We start from the raw sequence: 24356 nt of genomic DNA on the forward strand, positions 1-24356 counted from the left end.
TGCGATCCTTGAGTGAACATTCATTCCCGAGTTTCCCCCTGCAGGACAGAGCTGTTTGCAACTGCGTCACTTCATTAACAACCAAACAAAAGCACAGAAAAAACAAACAAATAACTTGTCTGTCAAAGGGCTCTGGGAAGGAACAGTTGCAACGATCATTTTCATAAAAATGTGCGCTCATTAGGCGCGCCACAGCTCTGTTGTGCTGTGGATTCAGCTAAACTTCCCTGGCACAGTAAGTCCACGAGCTGGGATATTATTCCCGCCCCAGTTTTATTCACAGACCCCTCTGCAGCCCTTTCCTGATCCTTTGAAAAACAAGGTTTGAATATGTTCCAAGTGCTAAAGATTTGAAAGCGGCCATTTTAAAAAAAAGAATAATTGCTCTATTTGTTTCCAAAGCATAATGATGGAGCGAGGGCGGCCTCATGAGAATAGGCAGGGAAGCGGAGATGCTGACAAAGTAGCTCAGTGGGTGCAGCAATGGCTGTGTGAAGCCTGCAGGGTACATCCTTGAATGCGAAGACCATGTAGTCCATTTTTTCACTCTTCCACGGTTGACAACGGGAAAACAAGGGATTCAGCTACACTCTTGTCAGCATTCTGTAACCAAAAATAGGAGAACTTTTACGGTTTCAAAACCACCAATCAGCATAATGATGACATGGCGGAAATGATATCCTGCGACCTTAAGACTGATGATGACATCACCGGAAAACAGATCCATGACCCTGGACCCAGGTTAAAGGAAGTGACTTTGTAGCTTTTGGCAAAGGTGACATTAAAACATTTGAAAAGCAAATAAATACTTTACAGGAGGTCGAGGATTCTATGCAATAGAAACACCAAAGGCGGATACAAACCATTGTCGTAGACTTGAGGTGCACTCCAGCCTAAGGTCTACAGCTAGAGTTTGGCAGACGGTACCCTATTTATGAATGTGGTGGAGGACATTACGTCGTCATCCTGGTGGACTTCTGTCTGTCATCTCTGGCCCAAGGGTGATCTCTTTACCTTGACAGGAGCGGCCATCAGGGTGGTTCCTGTCAAGGTATAAAAAACTTGGTGGATGGCCACCATAGGTTTTGATGACTCACCACCAAATCTTAACTAATCTTTTGTTTTGTAAAACAAAATCACAGGGAAGGAATGTGTTGCTATAAAACTAAAAACCAATGACCTCTACACCAAGGGAGTTTTTTTCCTTTGGAGTGGGGTCATTATTTGTATTTTTTTCAGTCTACCACAGGCAGAAAAAAAAGGACATCATAATGTCCTCCAGAATGAGGGTGGGCGATGTAATGCCCTCCCTCCAATGGCCCATACTCACTTGGGCCATTGGACGAAGCTTTCCACCGACAGAATGCGGACCGTCCTCCCGATCCTAAATGGTGCCATCATTTTAGCGCACAGGGTACTACATCACGTTTGCTATGGAGCATCCTCTCCGCCAAAATATAAATTCCCCTCACCCCCAGGTATCAACATGTTATTGACAGTTTAGTGGGTGACAGGCTGGTTTGACACACAATATTTCAACTTGCTGTGCTTTATTGATTCAGGTTATCCAGGTAATTAAATCACATGTGTTTGTAGTATGTTACTTATGGTATGCCGCTTCTTTTACCCACACTAAAACACTAAAACATCACAGCTGGATCTGAGGAAGTTAGCAGGCCCAGCTCTCTCCGCTCTCCTGAGCATGGCGAACACACTCTAAAATTATTGACACGGTCCAACCAGTTGCATGTGCTGCAACAAACTTTAAAACCTTGAAAGACTTTTCGGAAATGTTTTCAAAACAATGCTTTTTTACTTTCAACTAACCTACCTCTGATGCTTACGTGAAACTACGTGAACACAGGATTTTTTAGGCTCAAGCTCCCAGAATCCAAGATATGCCAGTTCTTGTTGATTACCTTACTGACCTTCTTTGATATAGTACTGTAGGCTGGGACACATATCAATCTCTGTGTCTCTGGGTTAGAGTGCGTGGTCAGTATTGCTTCCCTGTTGTTGTTCCTAGTCCTTTTCATCGTCTTGTTGATTGTGGCCATGGGATATTTTTTTACAACAAACTTGCTACTGAGATGTTCTGCTTGATTTTTTAAATCAGATATCCTGCTACAATTTCTGTGTAAAGGTAGAAATTGTCCAAATGGTAGGTTTTCTCTAAGGCGGAGCACGTGGAAACCGTCAAATCTTAATAAGATGCTTCTGTGGGTGGGTTGGTGATAAGTATATGTCACTAGATGCTCAATGTCACAGAAGATTTTGACATCCAGGAAATCAACTAATGGTCACTGATCGAGTGAAGCTATGGTATGGATTCTGGATATTAATCCAAGTCATGAAACCTTCAGCTCCACTGATTGTGCCAGCCATACAATAAACAAAATCGGTGTATCTTTTTCAGGTACCCATCTGTGTTTTGACCAGACTCTTAGTATTTAACACGTTTTGACTCAAAAGTGTGAATATGCAATCCAGCTATGCTGTGAGCCAAAGTGCTCCTCATCGATGTTCCGTGCACCTGGAGATATAAAGTGCCATAACATTGAAAGAAATTGCATGTGAGTGCTAGTCTGGCACTTTCTAAAATGAAGTGGGGAGGCCTCATATACTCCCATTGTTGTTCAAAAAGAATCGTCTGTAGGACTTACAATGTTTCTTCTTGTGGAATGCTTGTGTATAGAGCCTTTTTGTCCTTTCCAATGAGAAGGTCTTCCACTGGATTGAATGCAAGATCCCAAATGATGTTCAGAAAATTCTTTGTGTATTTTAAAAACATATGGATCAATGGGCATGACAGGCCTTCTGAACTACAACCACAGATCTGCCTATTCTGTATATGAACCATACTCAGTCTCCCAGTAGCTGAGGAATGCCCAGGTCTTTCAGTGCTTGTATCTTCCATTGGCAATGCCCATGTCTTATAATGCCCATGTCTCCGAGTTCCAGGTTTCCCATTGCTTACGTCCTCTGGTGCTGGTGTCTCAGAGTCGGCGGGTCTGCCTGGTTCTTCCCCTCCCAGTGTCTGAATCCACCAGCATCAGATTTTATCATAGGTCATGTCACAATTACCATCCAGCGGTATTCAAATGATAGGAACATGGCCCTTACTTGAATGAAGATGGAAGAAGCTGAGTGTGTAGCACCTTCTTCTATTAGCTTTGAACTACCAGAACACACTGAAAGTCAGGGGTGAATCTAACGGCCTGTGGAATGGGCATTGCAGGCAGGAGATCAGAACAGAACATATGAAGAGATCTTAACATAAATGCAATTATTGGCGTCCACATTATCAATCAGATATGCTTGCAATTTCACGGCACGTGCTATGGGCTAAATTACTGCTTCTCAGTCCACCAATTCTAAATACCTGAATTCAATAATGTATTGTTTTATTGTGGGTATCCCTGGGCAGAGATGGTACATAAAACCACAATCACAATTGCTATTAAAAGCTTTAATGTTATGTCATGACAAGTTAAATTCTTTTTAGACCCACAATGCCAGTTTAACCATCTCTAACTGCAAACCATCTGCCAATGGGGGAGGACGACAAGGCCCGCTTAGAAGGATGTTTGATGAATGGTAAGGTTTTTAGGTCTTTACTGAAGAAGGGGAGGGTAAACGGACGTTCTATACAGTGAGGGTGGACATGTATTTCGAAAGTTCAGATTCCTGGACAGTGAGGCGCCGGTCCCTTTAGTCCGCATAATTTGAAAGTGAGGCTTTGCGGCGGCTGTAATGTGACGATCAAAATGCCTCAGAGAGGAATGTACTAGGATATTTTGCCGTACAAGTGTGAGATGAGGGGCAGTGGTGACAATACACCCACAGGTCATACACAACACTTTAAAAATAATTATGAACTATTAATTATGGATTTTTCTTGGAGCGAGTGATCGCTATCAGCCAACAGAAATCTGCAACTTTTCTATTCCGTAAACTTGAAATGTTCACTATGCGCTGGCGTACCCCATTTAAGAGCTACGTTTCTATTCTGTAAATTAAATATCAAGTTAAGATATACAACTGTTGATTGAGACACAACACTGAAAATCAATACGCAATTCAAAATGAATATCTTTAAGGAAGAGTCAAAAACCCTAGGTTTCACAGTGGCAAGAGCATATGATGGCACTCTTAACATGTATCCTGAAAATTAGACGCATTTCACAACAGTAAGTATCAGCTACATACTATAATGAGCAAATAAACAGTATCTTCCTCTAGAAAACACATATTAAATGTTTTATCATCGAGTGCTTGATTTGTTACTTTGAATTTATTGCTTTTAATGAACTAAAATTACTTTACGTATTACCAAATTTGCTTATGGAAATACAGATAAAAACATCTCAATCATTTATAGTTGTTAAAACAAGTATCTCTCATACATTTGGCCAAGTATTGATAACAGATAGGTTGTGTTCAAAATTACACGCAAAAGAACAATTCAAATAAAATAGTAAGCAAAAAATGATTTAAAAAAAACGTTTCCTGAGTCATACGTTGATTCAAAGATGTTTTTATTTAATACAGAGATCAAAGCTTTTGCTACCACAGCAAAGTACCTTTATTCCCCAGCAATGACTACAGTACATTTAATATAGCATCCAATAGATTTCGCAGTACTGGGGAGAAAGCGGAAATAACAAAGGTCTCAAAGCCAAACACCCCATCAATTTCCCTGTAATGTCCACAATGTTGGAGACAATCATTGTTGAATGTGCTCATCCCAACCCTGAAAAGTTGGAAAGATCCTAAGGGTTTAGTTTGCGAATACAATGTGAGTGGATAGGTTGAGGGTCACACAAACAAGTATGCAATTCCTTGTAGTTACTTTCACACAAGCAAATGATTACTGTCGCTCTCAGAATCTATGTTATGCTAATAATAAATACATTATTTGATTAGGTTATAGGCCTTTCATGAAGAGAAAATGATTAGGCTCCGTTATCGGACCCTATGCAAGATTTGAGTATGCAGCATCAACACCGGGACACTTAGAACTGCTGGTGGAAGTGGTTTTGAATTTGTCAAGCATAGGAGATTTTGCACGAAGGAATGAGGTAAACCATGCAACAACATAAAAAGAGTATTCTTACAGGAAAGAACAGGGTCTGCAGCTACTGGTGTATATTACCATTGCCATGGTCCTCAACCACAAGCTGAAAATTTTACTTTTATACATTTTTGATTGAAGAATTAATTGTTGAAGATAATCAATTTATATCCTTTCAAGCTATTTAGTTCTCATTCCAAATTAAATAAAGCCTCTTTTTTTTCCTCAAAGAAGTTCCCAATATTGTTTAGTTTATACAGAAAATCCAATTCTCATTTACTGATGTCAACGCAAATTTCATGATTTAAACTGAACTGTTGAAGGCAATAGTCCTAAAGTCCATTATGGACAAATGGAAATCAAATACTTAAGTAAGAAGCAATAGTATCTTGTAACTCGGCAGCGAGAAAGTGCATCCATGACTTGTGCTGATAACACTTTTCTTCAGTCTAAACAAACTGTCTGAGAAAAATAAAAAGAAGTTTGAGTTTAACTGGAATGATGATTCATTCATTTAAAGGAATCTTAACTGATAAATTTAATTAATTGAATGCCTTCCTGTACTACTGATAAAAAGACATTATCGATGTGATTTGTTTTTGCAATCTGGCCAGAGCACCAATTTATCATTAGATGCAGATATTAGGTACCATTACACCTCACACTTGTGGCTTTAAAAAAGAAGAGATAAAGAGGCCAGAGGACTTTGTCCACGAGAATTGATATGGTTGAGACAATCTCAATTGAAGTTCATTATTCCGTTCTTTGCGTTAGCCCAAGTACAGCACTCTTATTGAAACTTGGTTTCTAATTCATCCTCTATTCAAAGACCACAGCTTGGTTATATAGTTGGAAGGACTCTTTGGGTGTTTATGAAGATAGTGGACAAAGGTCTGCATCCTAAGCCACTCCAGTTGCGTGCACTAGCCTGTATTTATGAAATCCAAAAAAGAAAGTACATCAGATAAATCTACACACAATGCATAAGTACTGGCTGATTTGCTGCAAAATTGACCATAGAGATTCAAAGGTGTGCAAAAGTAGCAAAACATACAAAGAAACCATATAGTGTATAAAAAAGTGTAATTATTGACAAACTGAATGATGATTCAAATGATGATTCAAATGAAGGTTGAACCACAAAATCCACCTGGACACAAACCTAACCATAACTCAAATACAAGTATCACTGAACCACTTTTGAGTAGTGATTAGGTAACCTGAGCAACCATCAGTGCCCCGAGGAAGGCTTGAAAATGCCAATGGCACAGCATGCACAGATATCCCAACCAAAATAATCTTATATTTATATTAAAAATGACGCACAAAGAAAATACTGATACTAAGCAGAGGGAGAATTCGTAGATTCACTTCGCCAAGCTGCAGCAGATGATGTGCACCCGGGCTACGGTCCATCCAGGGAACATAGCGCCATTTTACAAAGCTTTTCATTCTCAAATACAATGGACACACCCATCAACACAAATGAATACCACGCATAGCAGAGCAAGTGCATTTCTGGATTGTACAAACACAAGGTACATACCAATGCCTGTAACTTGTAATACTTTTTCAGTCTGAATTTTTATAAAGAGAAGAGACCTTCATATTAGAACCACCTGAAGCCCCACCCACCCTTGTCGCCTTTTCATTGGTCGGTTATCAGTCTTTGGAGTCGTCCATCTTGCAGAGAGTAGAAAGAAAGTAGAGATCAGTGAAGAATACTGTTCCAGAGATTTCATCACACATGCAGTCCTTTTCACCTGAGTATAACAGGAATCCACCCAGCTGCGATACCCGTGTCATGACAGTACAAAGCGTGTAATAGACACAAAAGATTTCAAGACAATAGAAAGTCCTGTTCTGGGTTCCAGTGCTTATTGTCATTTGGCAACAATTCATTTCATCTTCAGGACCATCTTGTGCAATAACACCCTGAGATTCACTACTTCTACCAAGGAAGGCAAAATTATATATCATCAAGAATGTAATTGGAAATGAGCTTGTCATTGTCAGAGGTCTAGGAGCAATACCAAGCAGCAGGATAAATAAGCCTCAACCACCACATCAACCAGCAACACACGCATGCTGCAGCAGCAGATGTGACATGTACTGCTAAAAAGAAGTGAGCAAGGACCACTGACCCCAGTAAAGCTTTTCCTTTCTTACACTGAAAATTGATTCAGTGAATAAAAAAACTAATCACTGCAGAAATTCAGTATGAAGTATGATATGTTCGAGACCTGCAACAGGGAATTGAGATGAATTTATAAGCGGGATTATCGTGGCGCAATTTCAGTACTACAAATTAGCCAATGATTAGAGTAGCCCATGAGGAATCTTGCCAGAAATCAAAATCCAGGAAATGCCAACGAAATTATCACCCTGTAAGAGATATTTTTCCATGGAGACCAGCGATGTGAAGGATAGCTAAAATTCCTCCAATGAGATAAAACATGATTGTTGCTGGAGGCAGGCTAATCCATGGGTTTTTCATTCAGAACATCTGTGGATGTCTCTGTTTAATTGAAACACTATTTTTTTAATTAGTGTGTGTGATGCGGGCAGATCGTACAACTTAATGGTCTCCTTGAAGGACAATGTGGAGGTCATATAGTTTTGAAAGATTTCAGTTAGCCCTGGACTTAGTGCATTGTAAGGTGTTAACGTCCCTCAACCCCATGTAGAGCGTATTCTGGTCATTTTATTGTTTATCAGTTCTGTAACTCTTTTTGAACCATCTATGGAAGATGGATAGTAGAAACTGAAAGCATGACCTTTTTGGTGTAATGAGAAAAGGTCAGATTGCTTATTGTAACCATGGTCAGTGCTGTGGGAGTGCTATGCGGGCTTCTAAATACAAAAACTGAGTTTTAAAAAGATATGGATCTGAAAAGCTTAGCGTGTACTGTTATGACTTACTAACACCACACTGTGGCACAAAGTAACTGAGCATTGAATGATGGAGAGAAAATCTGTGACTTAGAGTAAGTGCAGCAGCATCAAACAATCAGATAGGGAAGGACAATGTTAAAGAGAGATGCCCTTTAACTGGTGGGTGCCTGTCCCTGTGGCACCCACAATGTAAGTGGTAGATGAAGGCATTGCGATCATCCGCAATCCATGACAAATGTAAGGAAAGAAGATGGGGTCTGTAGCCGTCTTGGGCCCCACCTTCAGATAAAACCTTCAGTATGTTTAAGCAAGAAGGGCTACTAGCCATGCCTCAGCGCGCCCTGCCTATCAAGGGTACAGATTTTCCAACAAAGGTCAGGAATCAGGAAGATTACTTACAATATTGCAGAAGGGTTTCTTGCATTTTTAGAGGATATCTTCCCAAGATGGATACCACCCATAGTAAAGTGCTGTGTGTGTTGTGGATGCAAATGGAGATGCAAGGTTTGGAAATTAACCCAAACTGGGTGCATTTTGTGACAAATGCCCCAAGCCTGTCACAAGCCACTGAACCTTAGGCAGAAGCTACAATGTGTGTGTAACCCTCTGTTTATTGATTACAGCGATTATAATCAAACACTGGTTCAGACTCCAACATTTCTGCTTCTGTCATTAAAACATACATTACTTTTTGTTTAAACGATGCTTGATCACTGCACACTGCAAGAGCTTTCCAGCTGTATGGGACATCAGGCCATCCCCATGATTATCCATTCTCTTTTTGGAACAAAAAGAACAATTCAAAGGAGAATTCAGTCTTAGAACCACTCTATTTTCAATTAGGCAGCATATATTAATATTATTTTACAATGTTACCCTCAACACAGAAGTGTAGTCAGCTTCTGAAACACCTTGACCTGACCAAAAATCATTCTGACAACAATTGTTCCCTGGTTCACTTTCACTGTAACTTTATATAAGCGTTTAACACGTGACGCTATTCCCAAACTATAGCCATTTTGTTATGCATAATATTACAGCGTCAAAGAGTCACCATGCAGTTTTGAGAGCCATTTCTCTTTCAAATCCCATGGACATTGAAATATTTGAATTCAATTTTCAATGCTGGCAGAACTTTCCGCAGGGCTCGATGTCCTGCATCCAGGAACTGAGCCTCAATGCACGGAAATCTTGGCGAGATGTTTAGTTTAGCCATCATGTGTGCAATACGGACAGAGGCCTTCAATCATACAGCAAACAGGCGGGGAGACACTTGCACAGCTTTGAAGGCATTTCCAAGGCACCAACCACCATGTTTGACTGGATTCAGCAGCCCTTGCATAAACAAATAGAGGTCCACCTGACCAGCTTTGTCAAATTTACAAGAAAGTTACATCATCTTGGGACTGCACCCAGCGCCAGTGGTCATCGTATTCCAGATGCAGTTTACCGGTGTTGGGTTTGTGTGTCTCAAAGTCAACTTTCCCATTTTTGTACAGCTTTCCCGGTGGACTGCACATGCCTGCCATTCGCACTACAGGTAACTTGGTGTCAAGAGCATGATCAAGAACAGGTGTTGGCTTGCCACACACACCATTTGCTATGGGTCGTTGTTGTGAGTCATGCTTTGTTGTGTTGTTTGACTCCACTGGGTTTGTGTCCTTGATTGTCTTAAAGAAGTTATCAGGCCGTAAGAAGTTCTGGACATTACCAATCTTTTCTACCTTGGAAGCACTTCCCCCTGGCATACTTGAGCTGTTTCCATCTTTGTCTCTTTTCTCCAATTCTTGTTCAACAGTTGTCAATGGAGCACCCGGTCGGTTTGGGTTTGATGACATTAATGACTCCGATGTGCTGTGGCAATATTCGTCCATATCATCGGCAAGCGTGTCCAAGTAGCTGCCGATAGAAATGCTGTCCAGCCTCTCGTTGGGGTCCTGCAGGCTGCTCCAGCTCCCACGCCTGGATGTCTCCTGACTTTCCACCAAACTGTATTGGCTACTCGTCAGGCTGCTGCATCGGCTCGTCAGTGTCCCCTTCTCCTCCATGATCCACTTCACGGCCTCAATCCCTTCATTGACGGCCACCAGCTGCTGAAGGATCCTGACATCAATGGCTCTCAGGTAAGCCTAGAACAACAAAAAAGAACATGTCAAAAAACTGAGGAGAAATCAGGTCTATCAATTCAGGGCTTGAAATGTCAAATAAACAAATGTTATTCAGGTTGTGTGAAGAAGCGATAGGAATAACAACAACAGAGATCCATCTACCCACAGAACTACAGCTGAATGAGCAATCATAGCGGCTAAAAATTCGATCAACCACTACTGGAGAGACTTAACATATGATCTACTTTGCACGATTACTTATGCAAAACGTGTGTGACCGTGTTGTATGTACGCTGTGTTGCATCACAGGTGTATTCGCTTAGTTTATTTGCTACCCACTGGCTTCTGAATACCAAAGAGTTCAGAAAATAGGATATATAGAATTTCGTTATGGAACCTTTCATACAGCTTCTTCCTAACATTAAGTTAAAGACAATGGGAGAGGAGAATTATGAACATTAAGCGAGGGGAACATTTTACAGTATACAGTAGGGGGTGTTTTTCTTTCCTATTCAACATCAGAACCATCAGTAGGCGAAAGCAGAGGGCTCCGTATTCCCAGGCCTTTCAACATGTGAGGGCCCTGGACTTATGCTGCAACATTTATTTGTTGACTTTATAGCTGAGCCACCCTAATTATTAATTGATGAGCCCGCTAATACGACTGATATCACTGGAAGGCGCCATATGCTGGACCTACTATTTTATTTGTTTCCTGCATGATATATTTTTTAAACTTTGAAATAGATCCTCGTCCTATGAAGGTCTCCACCACAGTGTGTTACTCCTGACACTCAAAACTTCTGAAATGGCTTGGAAGTGGGCGGCATCAGTGGTGGAAGTGGGCAGCACCAGTGGTGGAAGTGGGTGGCACCAGTGGTGGAAATGGACGACATCAGTGGTGGAAGTGGGAGGCACCAGTGGTGGAAGTGATCCACGTCAGTGGTGGAAGTGGAGGGCGCCAGTGGTGGAAGTGGACGGCGACAGATGTGGAAGTGGATGGCGCCAGTGGTGGAAGTGATCGGCATCAGTGATGGAAGTGGATAGCGTCCGTGGTGGAAGTGGAGGGCAACAGTGGTGGAAATAGACGTACCAGTGGTGGAAGTGATCAGCGTCAGTAGTGGAAGTGGACGGTGTCAGTGATGGAAGTGGAGGGTGCCAGTGGCGGGAATAAACGGCATCAGTGGTGGAAGTGGGCGGCACCAGTGGTGGAAGTGATTGGCATCAGTGGTGGAAGTGGACGGCGTAAGTGGTGGAAGTGGAGGGCGCCAGTGTTGGAAATGGCAGGCACCAGAGGTGGAAGTGGGCGGCACCAGTGGTGGAAGTGGGCGGCACCAGTGGTGAAAGTGGGCAGCCCCAGTGGTGGCATTGGCGACACCAGTGGTGGAAGTGGACGGAGTCAGTGGTGGAAGTGGCGGCTCCAGTGGTGGAAGTGGACGGCACCAGAAGTGGAAGTGGATGGCGCCAGTGGTGGAAGTGGACGGCTCCAGTGGTGGAAGTGGACGGCGCTAGTGGGGGAAGTGGACGGCATCAGTAGTGAAAGTTGGTCTGTGGACGCCTAAGAAACAATTTGAACACTTTCAAATATTTTTACAAATGAAGCAACATCACGGCTACAGACTAAGCAACACACCAGGAGCCACCAAGTAGTGGGAGCAAGAAAGACAGCAGTGTTGTCTTTTTTATTCCATGTGAAAATGGAGCGAGACGAGGGAGAGGCCGGCCATGCCACCTTCAGCCAAAGTGGTGCAACAAGTTGCCGACACTGTCTCTCTTTTCAACATAACAAAGCAAGCCTTTGCATCGAGCAAATCCTTATTTTACGCAGAGGCATAATGCATTCAATGAAGGCAAAGGCAACAGCAGATTGTGACCCTGATGCCACTAGTCCCTTTACATAAAACAACACCGCACCACATCACCCCTACATGCTAAAAGGGGAGAACTGGTGTTTTCAAATCCCCTTTCTACGCTTATAGAAGCACTTACTGTGTTTACAAATGCCCTGAGTGTGGGAAAGGCACAGCAAGGGCCTGTGAAAGTCTTTGTGAGAGCTACAACTAGTGTTATTATCCACTCCAGTGAAACTCCCGTTTGCAAATGTTCAATATATCAAATTTGCACATCATGACTTTTATCTGAGGAGCCGGATTTTACCCGCCCAGGTTCCACTTTTTCCACTGAACAGTTACACACAAATGTAGAAACAGTTTTCTGTAGCAGATCCATGCCTGATTTTTAGATGTTGTCTCAGGTAGAGTTGCCTGAGATAAAAACATATGGCCATTCCTATCAAGAAACTGCATGCCCTTCACGAGGTTTACTGATGGATTTCTGAAATATCAAAACTTAAACTATAGTTCCATTGGCCCTAAATATTTCTATGAAAGTATACTTTAATTGGGCCCCAATATTTCTTCAAGAAATCTTACCATCACGTATTTTGAGACACACTTTTCGGCACTGATATATCACGGTCTGATTTGTGTTGTTAAAATCCACCAGCCTTGCATGCAACCAGTTTTCTAGGCTTGTGAATTTGCAAACTTCTACTTTCCACATTCTCTTTGCCTTCTCGCTCTGCCAATTGCACACTCCTCTCTACCTACAACTGCCTCTGTACATGGCATCCTATTTACATTATCCGCTTACCGGTCCAGCAGTGATACCAAAAGACTCCAGGTGACAGAGGAGGCTAGGTTAGAATCCTAGTGTCAGTAAGGTCAGATGAAATGAACCAGGACCACAGCTCCCATAATACACTCAGTGGTTAAATGAAAATCCAGGACTACAGCAATGTGCCAATGTTACTGCCTGGTAAACATCCCTTCCTGTCCTCTGTAACTCTTCTTCTTTGTGCACCTTCCTCTATCCCACTCCTTGTGCTCAGTTTTCCACCCCTGGTGCAGGATATCATCTAAGATCCCCCTAAGTACATATTGAAGCCGCTAACCAGTGCCTTCACAGACCTGATCCTGTGCAACCACCTCCTCCTATCCATCCACTGCCTTAGGCTGGAGAAGCAGTGCGGGTCATGCCCGGTCCAATGTGTGGTCAAAACACGGCTCAGTCGTTGTTATCCCGGATCACCATGTATAAGGCAAGAGTAACCATAGTTAGCACTGGCCCACTGAGATGGGCACCCTCCCTTTCCCATCAGACCATGTACGCAATCTAGGTTTTGTCATTGACAATGCTTTGACCATGCACCATCAGGTAAGCAAGGTCTCGACCACCTGCTTTACAATCCTGCGGTGGCTAAGGAAAATCATCTGGATGCTGCCTAGCGAAACCCAACAATCTGTGGTCCGTGCCGTTATAACTTCCCGGCTGGACTACGGAAATGTCCTCTATCTTGGGGCTAACAAGGCAGTGACAAGACGATTGCAGTTGGTTCAAAACGCTGCTGCAAGACTACTGTGCAAAATTCCCAAAACAGCCCACATCTCTGGTCACCTCCGAGATTTACATTGGTTCAGGGTAGAGAGTCGCATTAAGTTCAAAACCCTGAGCTATATGTTTTAAATTAAATTGGGCGCAGCTCCACTGTACCTACAATCCCTTGTTTTTCCTTACACTCCCTCTCGCCACCTTCGGTCCTTATCCCAAGGCAACTTCATTGTTCCTAGAATTAGACTCGCGAGAATGGGTGGCAGATCTTTTGCATACCTAGGTCCCACACTTTGGAATTCTCTCCCCCTGAATATCCGCATTGAAACCAGCTATGTTCGCTTTCGCAGATCTATTAAGACCTGGCTTTTTAATCAATAACGCTGTTCACATTTGAAATGTTGGGCTACCTAGCACTTTTGCCTGTCCAGCGCCGGGAAACACTTTTTGGGTAGCTGTCGCGCTTAATAAGCTTAATAAATAAATAAAATAAAATAAATAGTGTTTCCATGAGAGTAGGATCAGAGTATGGAGCAGCAGGATGATCAGGGCTGCTTTTGGGATGGCCCCATCTCTCTCGCGTCTCTCCACTCATCTCCACCACAGACAGACGAGGCACAGTAAGAGGTGATCCTGAATAATGCATATTAAGGGCCTGGATAATGCACAAGATGAGGGCATAAATGATCCACTAAATAAAAGATGTGAATAATGCACCAGTGAAGTGGTTTTAGAATGCACAGCATGGCCCAATGTCCGGCCATTAATGATTCACCAGAGAAGAGTCTTCTCAAAGACCCGCAAGCGTTGACCTGGTTAATAAACGCGACTGGGTCTGGTTAATGGAACCACCCACCCTCCCCAGAGAACACAATATCCAGCATGCGCTGAGGCTCAACGAAAGCAATCACAAGCATGTACTGTGGTATGAGGAAAGCATTCACCTGTATGCATCATAGCCTGAAGAAAGCAATCACCTAAATGCACCAATGCATGTGGAAAGCAATCAGCAATCACCTACATGCAACAGAACCTCAGGACAGAGATCATCTGCATGCCTCAGGGCTTGAGGAAAGCAAACACCTGCATACACAAACACATGTCGAAAGCAATCACCTACATGCAACAGAACCCCAGGACAGAAGTCGCCTGCATGCTCCAGGGCTTGAGGAAAGCAAGCACCTGCATACACAAACACATGTGGAAAGCAATCACCTATATGCAACAGAGCCTCAGGACAGAAGTCATCTGCATACCCCAGGGCTTAAGAAAGCAAACACCTACATGCACCAAGCAAACAACTGCATGCACCAAGCACTCACTTACATACAACAGAGGCTCTGGACAGAAATCACTTGCATGACCCAGGGCTGGAGGAACGCAATCACCTGCATACAGAAAAGCATGGGGACAGCAATCCCCTACATGCAACAGAACCCCATGACATAAATCACCTGTACACCCTGGGCTTGACGAAAGCAAACACCTGCATGCACCAAGCAATCACCTACATGCAACAGAGCCTCTGGACAGAAATCAGCTGCATGCCCCACTGCTTGAGGAAAGCAAACAAATGCATACAGAAAAGCATGGGGAAAGCAATCACCGACATGCAACAGAACCCCAGGACAGAAGTCACCTGCATGCCCCAGGGCTTGAGGAAAGTAAACTCCTCCATGCCCCAAGCAACCACCTACATGCAACAGAACCTCAGGACAGAAATCATCTGCATGCCCTGGGGCTTGAGGAAAGCAAACACCTGCATGCAGCAAGCAAACACCTGCATGTACCAAGCAATCACTTACATGCATCAGAGCCTCAGAATAGAAATTACCTGGATGACCCAGGGCATGCGGAAAGCAAACATCTGTATATACAAATGCATGGGGAAAGCAATCACCTATATGCAGCAGAACCTCAGGACAGAAATCACCTGCATGCCCCAGGACTTGAGGAAAGCAAACACCATCATGCACCAAGGCTTGGGGAAAATATTCACTTGAACGCACTCAAGCCTAATGAAGTCATTCCGGTCACCTGGGTGCAACAGTGCCTATGAAAACCAATCTCTTGCATTTACGCAGGTTCCAGGAAAGATATCATCTACATGTACCAGGGTTTGGGAAAAACTATAATCTAAAGCGACCAGCACTCGAAGAATGGTGTCACCTGCATGTAATGGAAGGATGGGGCCTCGGATCCTGAATAGCGAAGCCTCGAGTAGATCATGATGGCTCTTCCCCCCTCAATATTTGTTATCAATACTTTAATGCATTCTACAAATCTACATGTATAGGTTATGCCATGCTGATTTTAGACCTCCCCCACAGACGGCTCTAGCTCCCCTTTGACCTTCAAGTTCCATGCACCAGAACTCCTTTGTTGCACCAAGATACGCACATACGTACGTCAAAGGTATGGCAACAGCAATCACTAACCACAAAGGGAAGTCTATCCATAGGGCAGGGTTGGATAGGCCTATAGGGCAATCTAGTAGCGTTATATGGGCTGATCTAACAGGTCAGTATTTGGGTTTGTTTTGTAGCTGTGAGTGGGCCAGTTTTGTGGGGTAGTGGGCCGGTTTTGTGACTGTGTCCTGTGAACACCTTTATAAATGATAAGCAAGAAGCAGACAGCAATGTGCTGGTGATGGTAGATCACAGAATCATGTCATATCTGGTATGCCGCGGCAGGCGGTGCAGGTGTAATTTGAAACAAATCTGCCACTAGATCCACCATGAAGGCTGCACACACACCTTCCCCAAGTTTTCCACGGTCTAACTCCATCCTGTGCCCATTCATGCAGGTGCTGAATGTGCCAGTGAATGTCCATTTCAAATCCCACCTAAAGCCGCAGCAGCAGCTGATTGGGTGGATGTGGATGGGTGAGGTTTGTGAGCAAATGTGCTGTAAATACTCGCTTATGCAGCACACACTCTGCAGAGGTATAATGGGAGAGCTGCTGGCTGCCTGGCAATCTTCAAGGTACAGAGTAGATGTGGAGTTAAGAATAGCAAATCTATACTTAACTATTTGCACAAACCTTCTGGATCTTTGGTCCTCAATATTTTTGACACAATATTCTGTCCACATTATATTTTTGGTTCCGATATTCTGTCAGTGATCCAAATTTGCTGAGCCAAACCGACCAACAAGATACAGTTTGCATTGTCTTTCTTTCATAACCAAAGTGATTAGATGTTTTCATGCTATCTGGTGTTTAGTGGAAAAGAATCATTTCCCAGTTCTTTAGAAACCATTTTCTCACATTTCACTTTTGGAATGCCTTGACAATAGAGTCCTAACAAATCAATATCTAAAGTGTCCAAAACCATCCCAGATGTAAAACAACATGATCACATGACACCTGTGCTAAAGGGTCTACATTAGCTCTCTTAAATGAAAGAGGAAATGTAACATTTGTTCACAAAGTTGTACATGGTTGAGATCACTGTGATGTTCTCTCCTTTCTCTGCGTTCTCTTCCTTCCTTTCCCTTTAAGACTTGTCATACTTTCCCTGCATTCTTAATTCTCAGAATGTACTTGATCTAGAGATTCTGGCTTTTGTCAGTTACTTGTGGCTGTTCGTGGATGAGGTTTTAATAAACCCACTCTGTTTAACTTTATGCTACATTATACTGGCGACGATTGGAAACGAAACGACCTCAACAGGACAACACAGCAGATTTCCTGACCTGCCTTCTCCTCCAGCGGCTGTTTGTACGTGATCAGAGTGAAGCGAAGACTTCCCAGCGGCAGCTTTTGAACTAACACATTGGTGAGGAGAGCGGGAGGTGTTTAACATGGGAAAATAATAATATAAAGACTTTGCGTGTAGTCAAATAAACTCGTTTTATGCTCGCGCTCTGTTTGGTGCTCGCGCTCCGTTTCTCGATGGCTGACGTCAATTTGCGCTTCAAACGTGTGCGTTTCACTTAACGGAAAGAACGCACTGGAGGAAATTGACATTGACGTAACGCTGCGTTTCAGGAGTTCAGCGCTGCGAGCCAACAGAACGTCCTTTATGCCTACCTAACAATACTACATTCCAGGAAACCGGCGCTACGAGTTAATAGAACGTTTCTTTGTTACATTGTTCTCTTCAGCCATATAAAAAAAAAAGGTGGATGGAACTTTTGGTGTTTATAATTATTTGACATTATTGTTCTGTGCAGAGACTGTCAAACAATCAAAAAAAAAAAAGAAGAAGTAGTAGAACTTTTCAATTGTTTGACTCTGTTTCTTTTATTTATTTGTGCTGCTCAAGGACTGCCATGTACTATTTTTAATTTCTTTCATCCTAACAAGAATAAACATTGCACAAATAAGAAAGTTTAAATCTTTAAGAAAAAAAAAAAATATTTAACACAAATAAATATACAAAAAATATATAAAAAAATTTTTTTTTACTTACCTTGATAAAAATGCAAAATGTAACACAACCCGCATTTTTCCTTACGAGTCCAGGTGAGCCTAATGTAAAATGGAAGAAATGGAAAAAAATATTTGCAAATTACGCTAGGGTCTGCGGAACTAACTTGAGTGCTGAAAGAAAACACTCACTTCTACTGCATTGTCTTGGTGGTGAAGGACAAGATGTTCTCGAACATTTACCAGATCTGTCAGCTGCTGAGCAAAGAAACCTAAACGAATACGAAATAGCCATTCTTCAACTTGACAGACATTATTTACCTAGACTTAGCACCATCATGGAAAGGTATCATTTTGGCTTGCGTGAACAAAAAAAAGATGAAACGGTAGAAGAATATGTATCTTCTTTGAGAAAGCTTGCTTCGTCATGTAACTTTGGACAGACACTTGATGAAAGGATACGTGATCAGTTCGTATTAAGATGTGCACATGATGATATAAGAAAGGAGCTGTGGCTAAAGGATGAGCCCCCTTTAGAGGAAGTTTTAACCATTGCTAAGCAAGTTGAACATATGACGAGATGTGTTGGTGAACTTAAGAAAGAGAAAGAGAAGCCATCTGCTCCTGAGTCAAAGGATGAAGTAAAAGTAGATGAGACTGTTTATCAACTTAAGAAAGTAGAAAATGTTATTAATGAAGAGAAACACGTTAGGTCTTTTAATCCTTCTTTCTCTTCCTCTGGTAACAAATTTTCTTGTTTTAGGTGTGGTCAAGCCAATCATTTAGCTAATTCACCTATGTGTCCTGCCTTAAAAGTTACATGCAATTTATGTAATAAGAAAGGTCATCTTGCAAAATTGTGCAGGAGCAAAACGTATAATGGTGACAACTCAAGGAGAAGATGGTCTCAACCTCAAGTAAGGTCTATTTGTTTTGAAGTAAATGATGATAAATCAGACCATCCTTCTCATTTAGTTAGTGTAGAAGGCTCAATGTTAAATTTAAAATTTGATTCCTGCTCAAAAATAACTATAATTGATGAAAAATTGTATAACGAGCTATTTAAAGGAAAAGTGAAACTAATCAAATGTCATATTTTTCCCTTAGGGTATAGTAAAAAACCTATTGACATGCTGGGTTATTTCATAGCTGAAATAGAACTTGGTTCAAGGATCACAGTTGGTAAAGTCTGTGTCAAAGAAAGGTGATGCGTTATTAGGATGGTTGCACCAACGCTATTTGGGAGTAATACTTGATCCCAATGCCTCTCCCCAAGTACAAATTCATGAAGTATCTGACCCTGTACGTAACAACAAGAGTGATGATAGTTTGTCGTTGTCTTTAGCAAAGCAATTTCCAAATGTATTTAAAGAGGAATTAGGGTGTTTGCGTGGTTACAAACATCAAATTAAGTTAAAAGTCAATGCTCTTCCTGTTGTAGCTAAAGTAAGGAGGATTCCTCTTGTAGAACAGGCGAAAGTTCAGGAAGAACTCGATAAACTTGTGAGAAATGATATTATTGAACCTGTGGAAGCAACTGAGTGGCTTGCTCCTGTAGTTATTGCAAAGAAACCCACTGGCGAAATTCGTCTTTGTATTGACCTAAGGGCTCTAAATAAGGAGGTTGTTGTTGATAGATTTCCCCTTCCTAATATAGATGAGATAGTCAGCACTTTGGAGGGAGCAAAGTATTTTACTACTCTCGATTTGGCTTCCGCGTACCATCAGGTTGAGCTAGATAGTTATTCCCAAGACCTAAATGCCTTCATTACACCTATGGGTACGTTTAAATTTAAGAGAATGCCTTTTGGTCTCGTCTCGGCGGCCTCTGTCTTTCAGAGAATCATGACTAAGATATTAAGGGGTTTATCAGGTGTTAAGTGCTATCAGGATGATTTGTTAATTTATGGAAGCAAATGTTCTTGAGCATGATTGTCGTGTGTCTGATGTGTTAAAACGGTTGGATGGTGCTGGTATGACCTTAAAAAGATCTAAATGCAAATTTAGAGTTCAGGAGGTAAACTATTTAGGTCATTGTATTACTGGTGAAAGAAAGAACTTGTGGAATCTATTGACAAAGTTAAGGATCCAACTTGTAAAGATGAACTTCTCTCATTCTTGGGTATGGTAGAATTTTATCGTAAATTCATCCCCAATTTTGCAAACAAAACCCATGTGCAATCGATGAAAATGAATGGAAGTTGGAGTTAGGCAAAGATGAAGAAATATCTAACGTTGTTCGTTCTTTAATGAGCAAATCTCGTCTGTCTAAACCTTGGTCCTTGGTTTCAGATGAGCTCTCGGTAAGTGATGGCCTGTTAACTCGAGGTACTAAACTTGTTCCTCCATCCTCTTTAAGAGGAAAGTTGTTGGCTCTTGCCCATTGTGGTCATTTGGGGATTGTGAAAACCAAAGAGTTTCTGCGACCTTGAAATTGAAAGAATGGTCAGAGAATGTCCTGAGTGTTGCTCTAGCGATAAGATTTTAAAAACAAAACAGATGCCTATGGTTGTGAGGGCTTTACCTGGTCATCCATGGGATGAAATTGCCATTGACATTCTGGGTCCTTTATCTGGTGTTTCTGATACTCCTTACCTCATTGTGTTAATCGATCTCTACTCAAGGTGGATTGAAGTTTCTGCTGTCAGAGAAATTACCTCTGATTCCATCATTAAGTTTTTAGAGCCCCTGTTCTATAAGGAAGGTTTTCCAAAACAGTTTGCTGTCGGACAATGGCCCTCAGTTCTGTTCCTCTGTTTTTGTTGATTTTCTAAAAAAATGTGGAGTTACTCATAAAAAGTGTTCTCTATACCACCCCGAGACTAATGGTGCCGTAGAGAGGGTCAATAAGACGCTGAAGGAGTCAATTCAACTTGCTCGTGCTTCAGGTTTAAATTGGAAAAGCACTCTCCAAGACAGGATTAATACCTATCGTTTTGTCCCTCATTCCTCTACTGGGAGGTCACCGTTTGAACTGTTCAAAGGGAGGATTCCCAATACTTTGTTATGTCCTGGGTGGATGTGCTTAAACAAAGGGCTGGTGGATAATGACTTAGGTGATTGGAGGGCAAGAGAGTTGCTCAAGCAGTCTGCACGTAAAACGTACTTTGACAAAAAGAAAAGTGTAAACTTTCAAGATGTCAAAGTAGGTGATTTTGTAAAAGTAAAGACCCCGGTTGGACGAAGACCGTGGTCTAAATAGACTGATGTTAGAGCTGTTATCAAAATTTTCAGGAATGCTGTTAAGACCGATGATGGAAGAATCTGGAATAAGAGTCGGGTTGTGGTTGTTAATCCCAATTTGTCTCATGGCTCATCTCATAATGATAATGGTTCGTGCAATAATTCGTACCTTCCTTCCAACTTTTCATTTGACAGGTCATCGTCTACCCTTAAAAGAAGTCAAAGAATTCGTAGGGTCCCGTGCTACCTAAAAGATTATGTTTAGCTTGGTTTCCTTATGTTTACATTGTTTAACCTGTTTTCTCTCTCTTTCTTTATAAAGAAAGGGAGATATGTGATGTTCTCTCCTTTCTCTGCGTTCTCTTCCTTCCTTTCCCTTTAAGACTTGTCATACTTTCCCTGCATTCTTAATTCTCAGAATGTACTTGATCTAGAGATTCTGGCTTTTGTCAGTTACTTGTGGCTGTTCGTGGATGAGGTTTTAATAAACCCACTCTGTTTAACTTGACTACTTTTAAATTCGTTTTTATTATATTTTATGCTATATTATAATCACCTGTCAAAGTTATTTGCTCTTCATCTTTCAACTTGATGTCTAATAGCTTACAATCTCAACTGAGAGCTTGATTTAGATCTTGGTTGGCGGGTTACTCCATCACAACGGTGACAGATATCCCGTCCGCTGGGATTTATATTTCAGTGGACGGGATACAAGTAACCCATCCACCAAGATTGAAATCAGGCCCTTAACCCGTTGCCTGCTTATGACTGAACTACGCCGTCGTGAGCCACGGGTGGCGTGTGCTCATGGCGACGTGGTTCCGTCATGCAGCTGCTGCTCCTCCCACGCTGCATTTATTCCCCGCTTGTGCGGGCGAATTAATGAGCGGGCGGGCCGTGACAGAACCACGCCGTCATGAGCACACACCGCCCGTGACTCAGGACGGCGTGGTTCCGTCACGAGCACAGCAGCGATGCGCTCACCCCCACGTCCACGCGTTGCAGTGAAATTCGCGCCACGGTGAAGGGGTTAATGTCTATCCATCTGGGTTGTTTCAAGGCATTCAGAGTAATGACTTTTCATGTTGACGGCTCATCTCCGTGGAGCAGTCTACCACATGGACTCTGACTTTCTCAAATCTAGATCACTGAAAACCCATTTATTCAACCAGAATTCTGTAATCCCCCTGCCATGCCTGCCTCTGTTCTTCTTTACTGATGCCTGTCTGTCAGATGCTTTGAAACAGTTTCTATCCCTTCATTCTTCTGACTCTTCATCAATGATTTAACACTTTTATATCAGCATACCCGGGCTGTGGATTCCTTTAGTTGATAATACCACTCAGAGTGATTTTTGGTTGTTATTCAGCACCTATTTCATGTGCAAGACTTTCTGTAATGTTCTGCTGCATCTAGAAGCCATTGTGTGAAATCAGATGGTTAGATTTTAAGCTTCAGTCTAATAAAGTGTTCTGTGGTGCACAGGAAAGATTAGTTTTTTTTAGAACTTCCTTCCATTGGGGACGTTCATTCAACTGTGGTCTGACCAAGATAACTGCTGAAGGCTGATGCAGATGTGTTGAGTAATGATGAAACACCGGTCAGGGCAATGCCCTTTTGAGTGAGATGGAAGACGAGCTGGTAGAAGCCTAGAATATCCATTTATTCAATTATGTTTTGGCTATTCAAGTTGGGAGGGTAATCTACCAAGATATTCAGTAATGGGCTGAATCTTCCACCCTACAGCTCTAATTACACACTTCACTGGTGATAAAATGAACTGGGAAGAGAAAGGGTGCCTGGGGTCCTGATGAAAGAAACAAATTCATCCCCACAAGCCAACGACTGAACATCAGACTAGACCACCCACCTCTCAAATGCCTTGCCTCACCACCTTCTCTGCACCCCTCCATTCCTTGTGTCTCACTCTAAGCCTTGTTCACTATCCACATTCTTGTTTCTTTCCCTGCTTCTCTTTCACCTTGTCTCCTGTCTCTCCTCTCCACTCTGCTGAACTCGCCTTTAGGATGGGAAAAGTGCTTGGTAAACAGACCATTCTGGGAAACAGAAGGCATCAACAGGTAAAATGCCCCAGTACCAATTGTCTCTTTATGGATATCCTGGGTAGGGTGTTGATGCCTTTGTTGGGGAAAGCCCACACACCTGGGCGCAAACTGGAGAAGCCACAATGGGGACTTTCCCAAATGCCCCTATTATCTAGCTACAGTCTAATAGGAGAAGACATACAACAATCATATCGCCGCCTGCAGCACTGTACATGCAAAGCTGCTGCCTAGTGCCAGACAGCCATAGCCAACACACAGCCTTAGGCCACTCTACCCTCGAGAGCTCGCATAACAGTTTATGGGAACCAAATCACCAAGACTCTGCCTTCCAGTATCCGGGCCAGACTGTTGTCTTGGCTCCACGCCCCAGACTGACTCATCTACCTGACAATTTTCAGAGGCCATTGCATGTAGTCAGCACAGATCTCTTCCTTTCTCTCCTGGGCCAGCACCTGTCAATAAGTAGCCAGTGCAGGCATTTTTCACATAAATGCACCAACTATGTAACTATAAACTCTGCTGTTAATCCCCAAATTAGGTGCTGAGTTGTAATTTTGTTTAATGAACTTAGGTGAGAGTGGATAGTGCTCTAATTCAAGGAGACATGGACTGAAAAAAGCATGGCCTTGCCATTCACCAATGTGTTCTATGACTATTTTCAATTGCCTAAAATAGCAGAGATCAACAAGAAAACTGAAGTGTGGAAATGCACTCCTTTTTTTTTTAGGTCGAGCCTGGGCAGCGCATGCGCTGCTCTGCAAGCCATGCTGTATTGGAGTTTGTACTTGAAGCTCCGCCCAATTTTTCATTGGCTTGTGTCATTGTCCTTCCTAAATGCTGGCTTCTGATTCGTTATTAGGCTTGTTAGTCTCTCCTTAGTACCGCCTTGTCTTCATCTGTAACTTCCCATGAGGACTGGCCCTTTAAATTCAGTTGTTACGCGGTATGACTTCTTTAGTCTGTAAGCACTATTTTCTTTAGTGAGTTTCTCTTACTGCAGGAGGGTCTCTCATGTACAGTTGTGACCACTGGCTTGTTTAACTTATAGCAAACGGGGAGCTCTTCAGGGGCCATTGGAGACAGAAGGGGGTCAACTCAGCAATGCCTTTAGGGACGTCAAGGTGTGTAACGTAAATTCCGCTAGATCTGGCGTATTTATTTTCTGAACGAACATCTATGTTAAATGTGAATATACTTTACTTTTGCTCCTCCGCTCACTTGCTTAAAACCATGACTTCAACAAAAGGCTCTTACCCTCTTTTCACAAT

General features: G+C 42.4%; 1 protein-coding gene across 2 annotated transcripts in view; it reads right to left on the minus strand.

The window, feature by feature from the left end:
* Positions 1-4521: 4521 nt before the first annotated feature.
* The window catches only part of LURAP1 (leucine rich adaptor protein 1), a 135399-nt gene continuing 115564 nt past the window's right edge, over positions 4522-24356 (minus strand). For both annotated transcript variants that reach the window (XM_078671699.1, XM_078671700.1), the window contains one exon: positions 4522-10098. In XM_078671699.1, coding sequence (XP_078527825.1) covers positions 9349-10098 — 750 coding nt within the window. In that variant the 3' untranslated portion in view covers positions 4522-9348. The remainder of the gene's footprint in view (positions 10099-24356) is intronic.

The sequence above is a fragment of the Lissotriton helveticus genome, chromosome 1_2 (assembly GCF_964261635.1).
Source record: "Lissotriton helveticus chromosome 1_2, aLisHel1.1, whole genome shotgun sequence".
Classification (NCBI taxonomy): domain Eukaryota; kingdom Metazoa; phylum Chordata; class Amphibia; order Caudata; family Salamandridae; genus Lissotriton; species Lissotriton helveticus.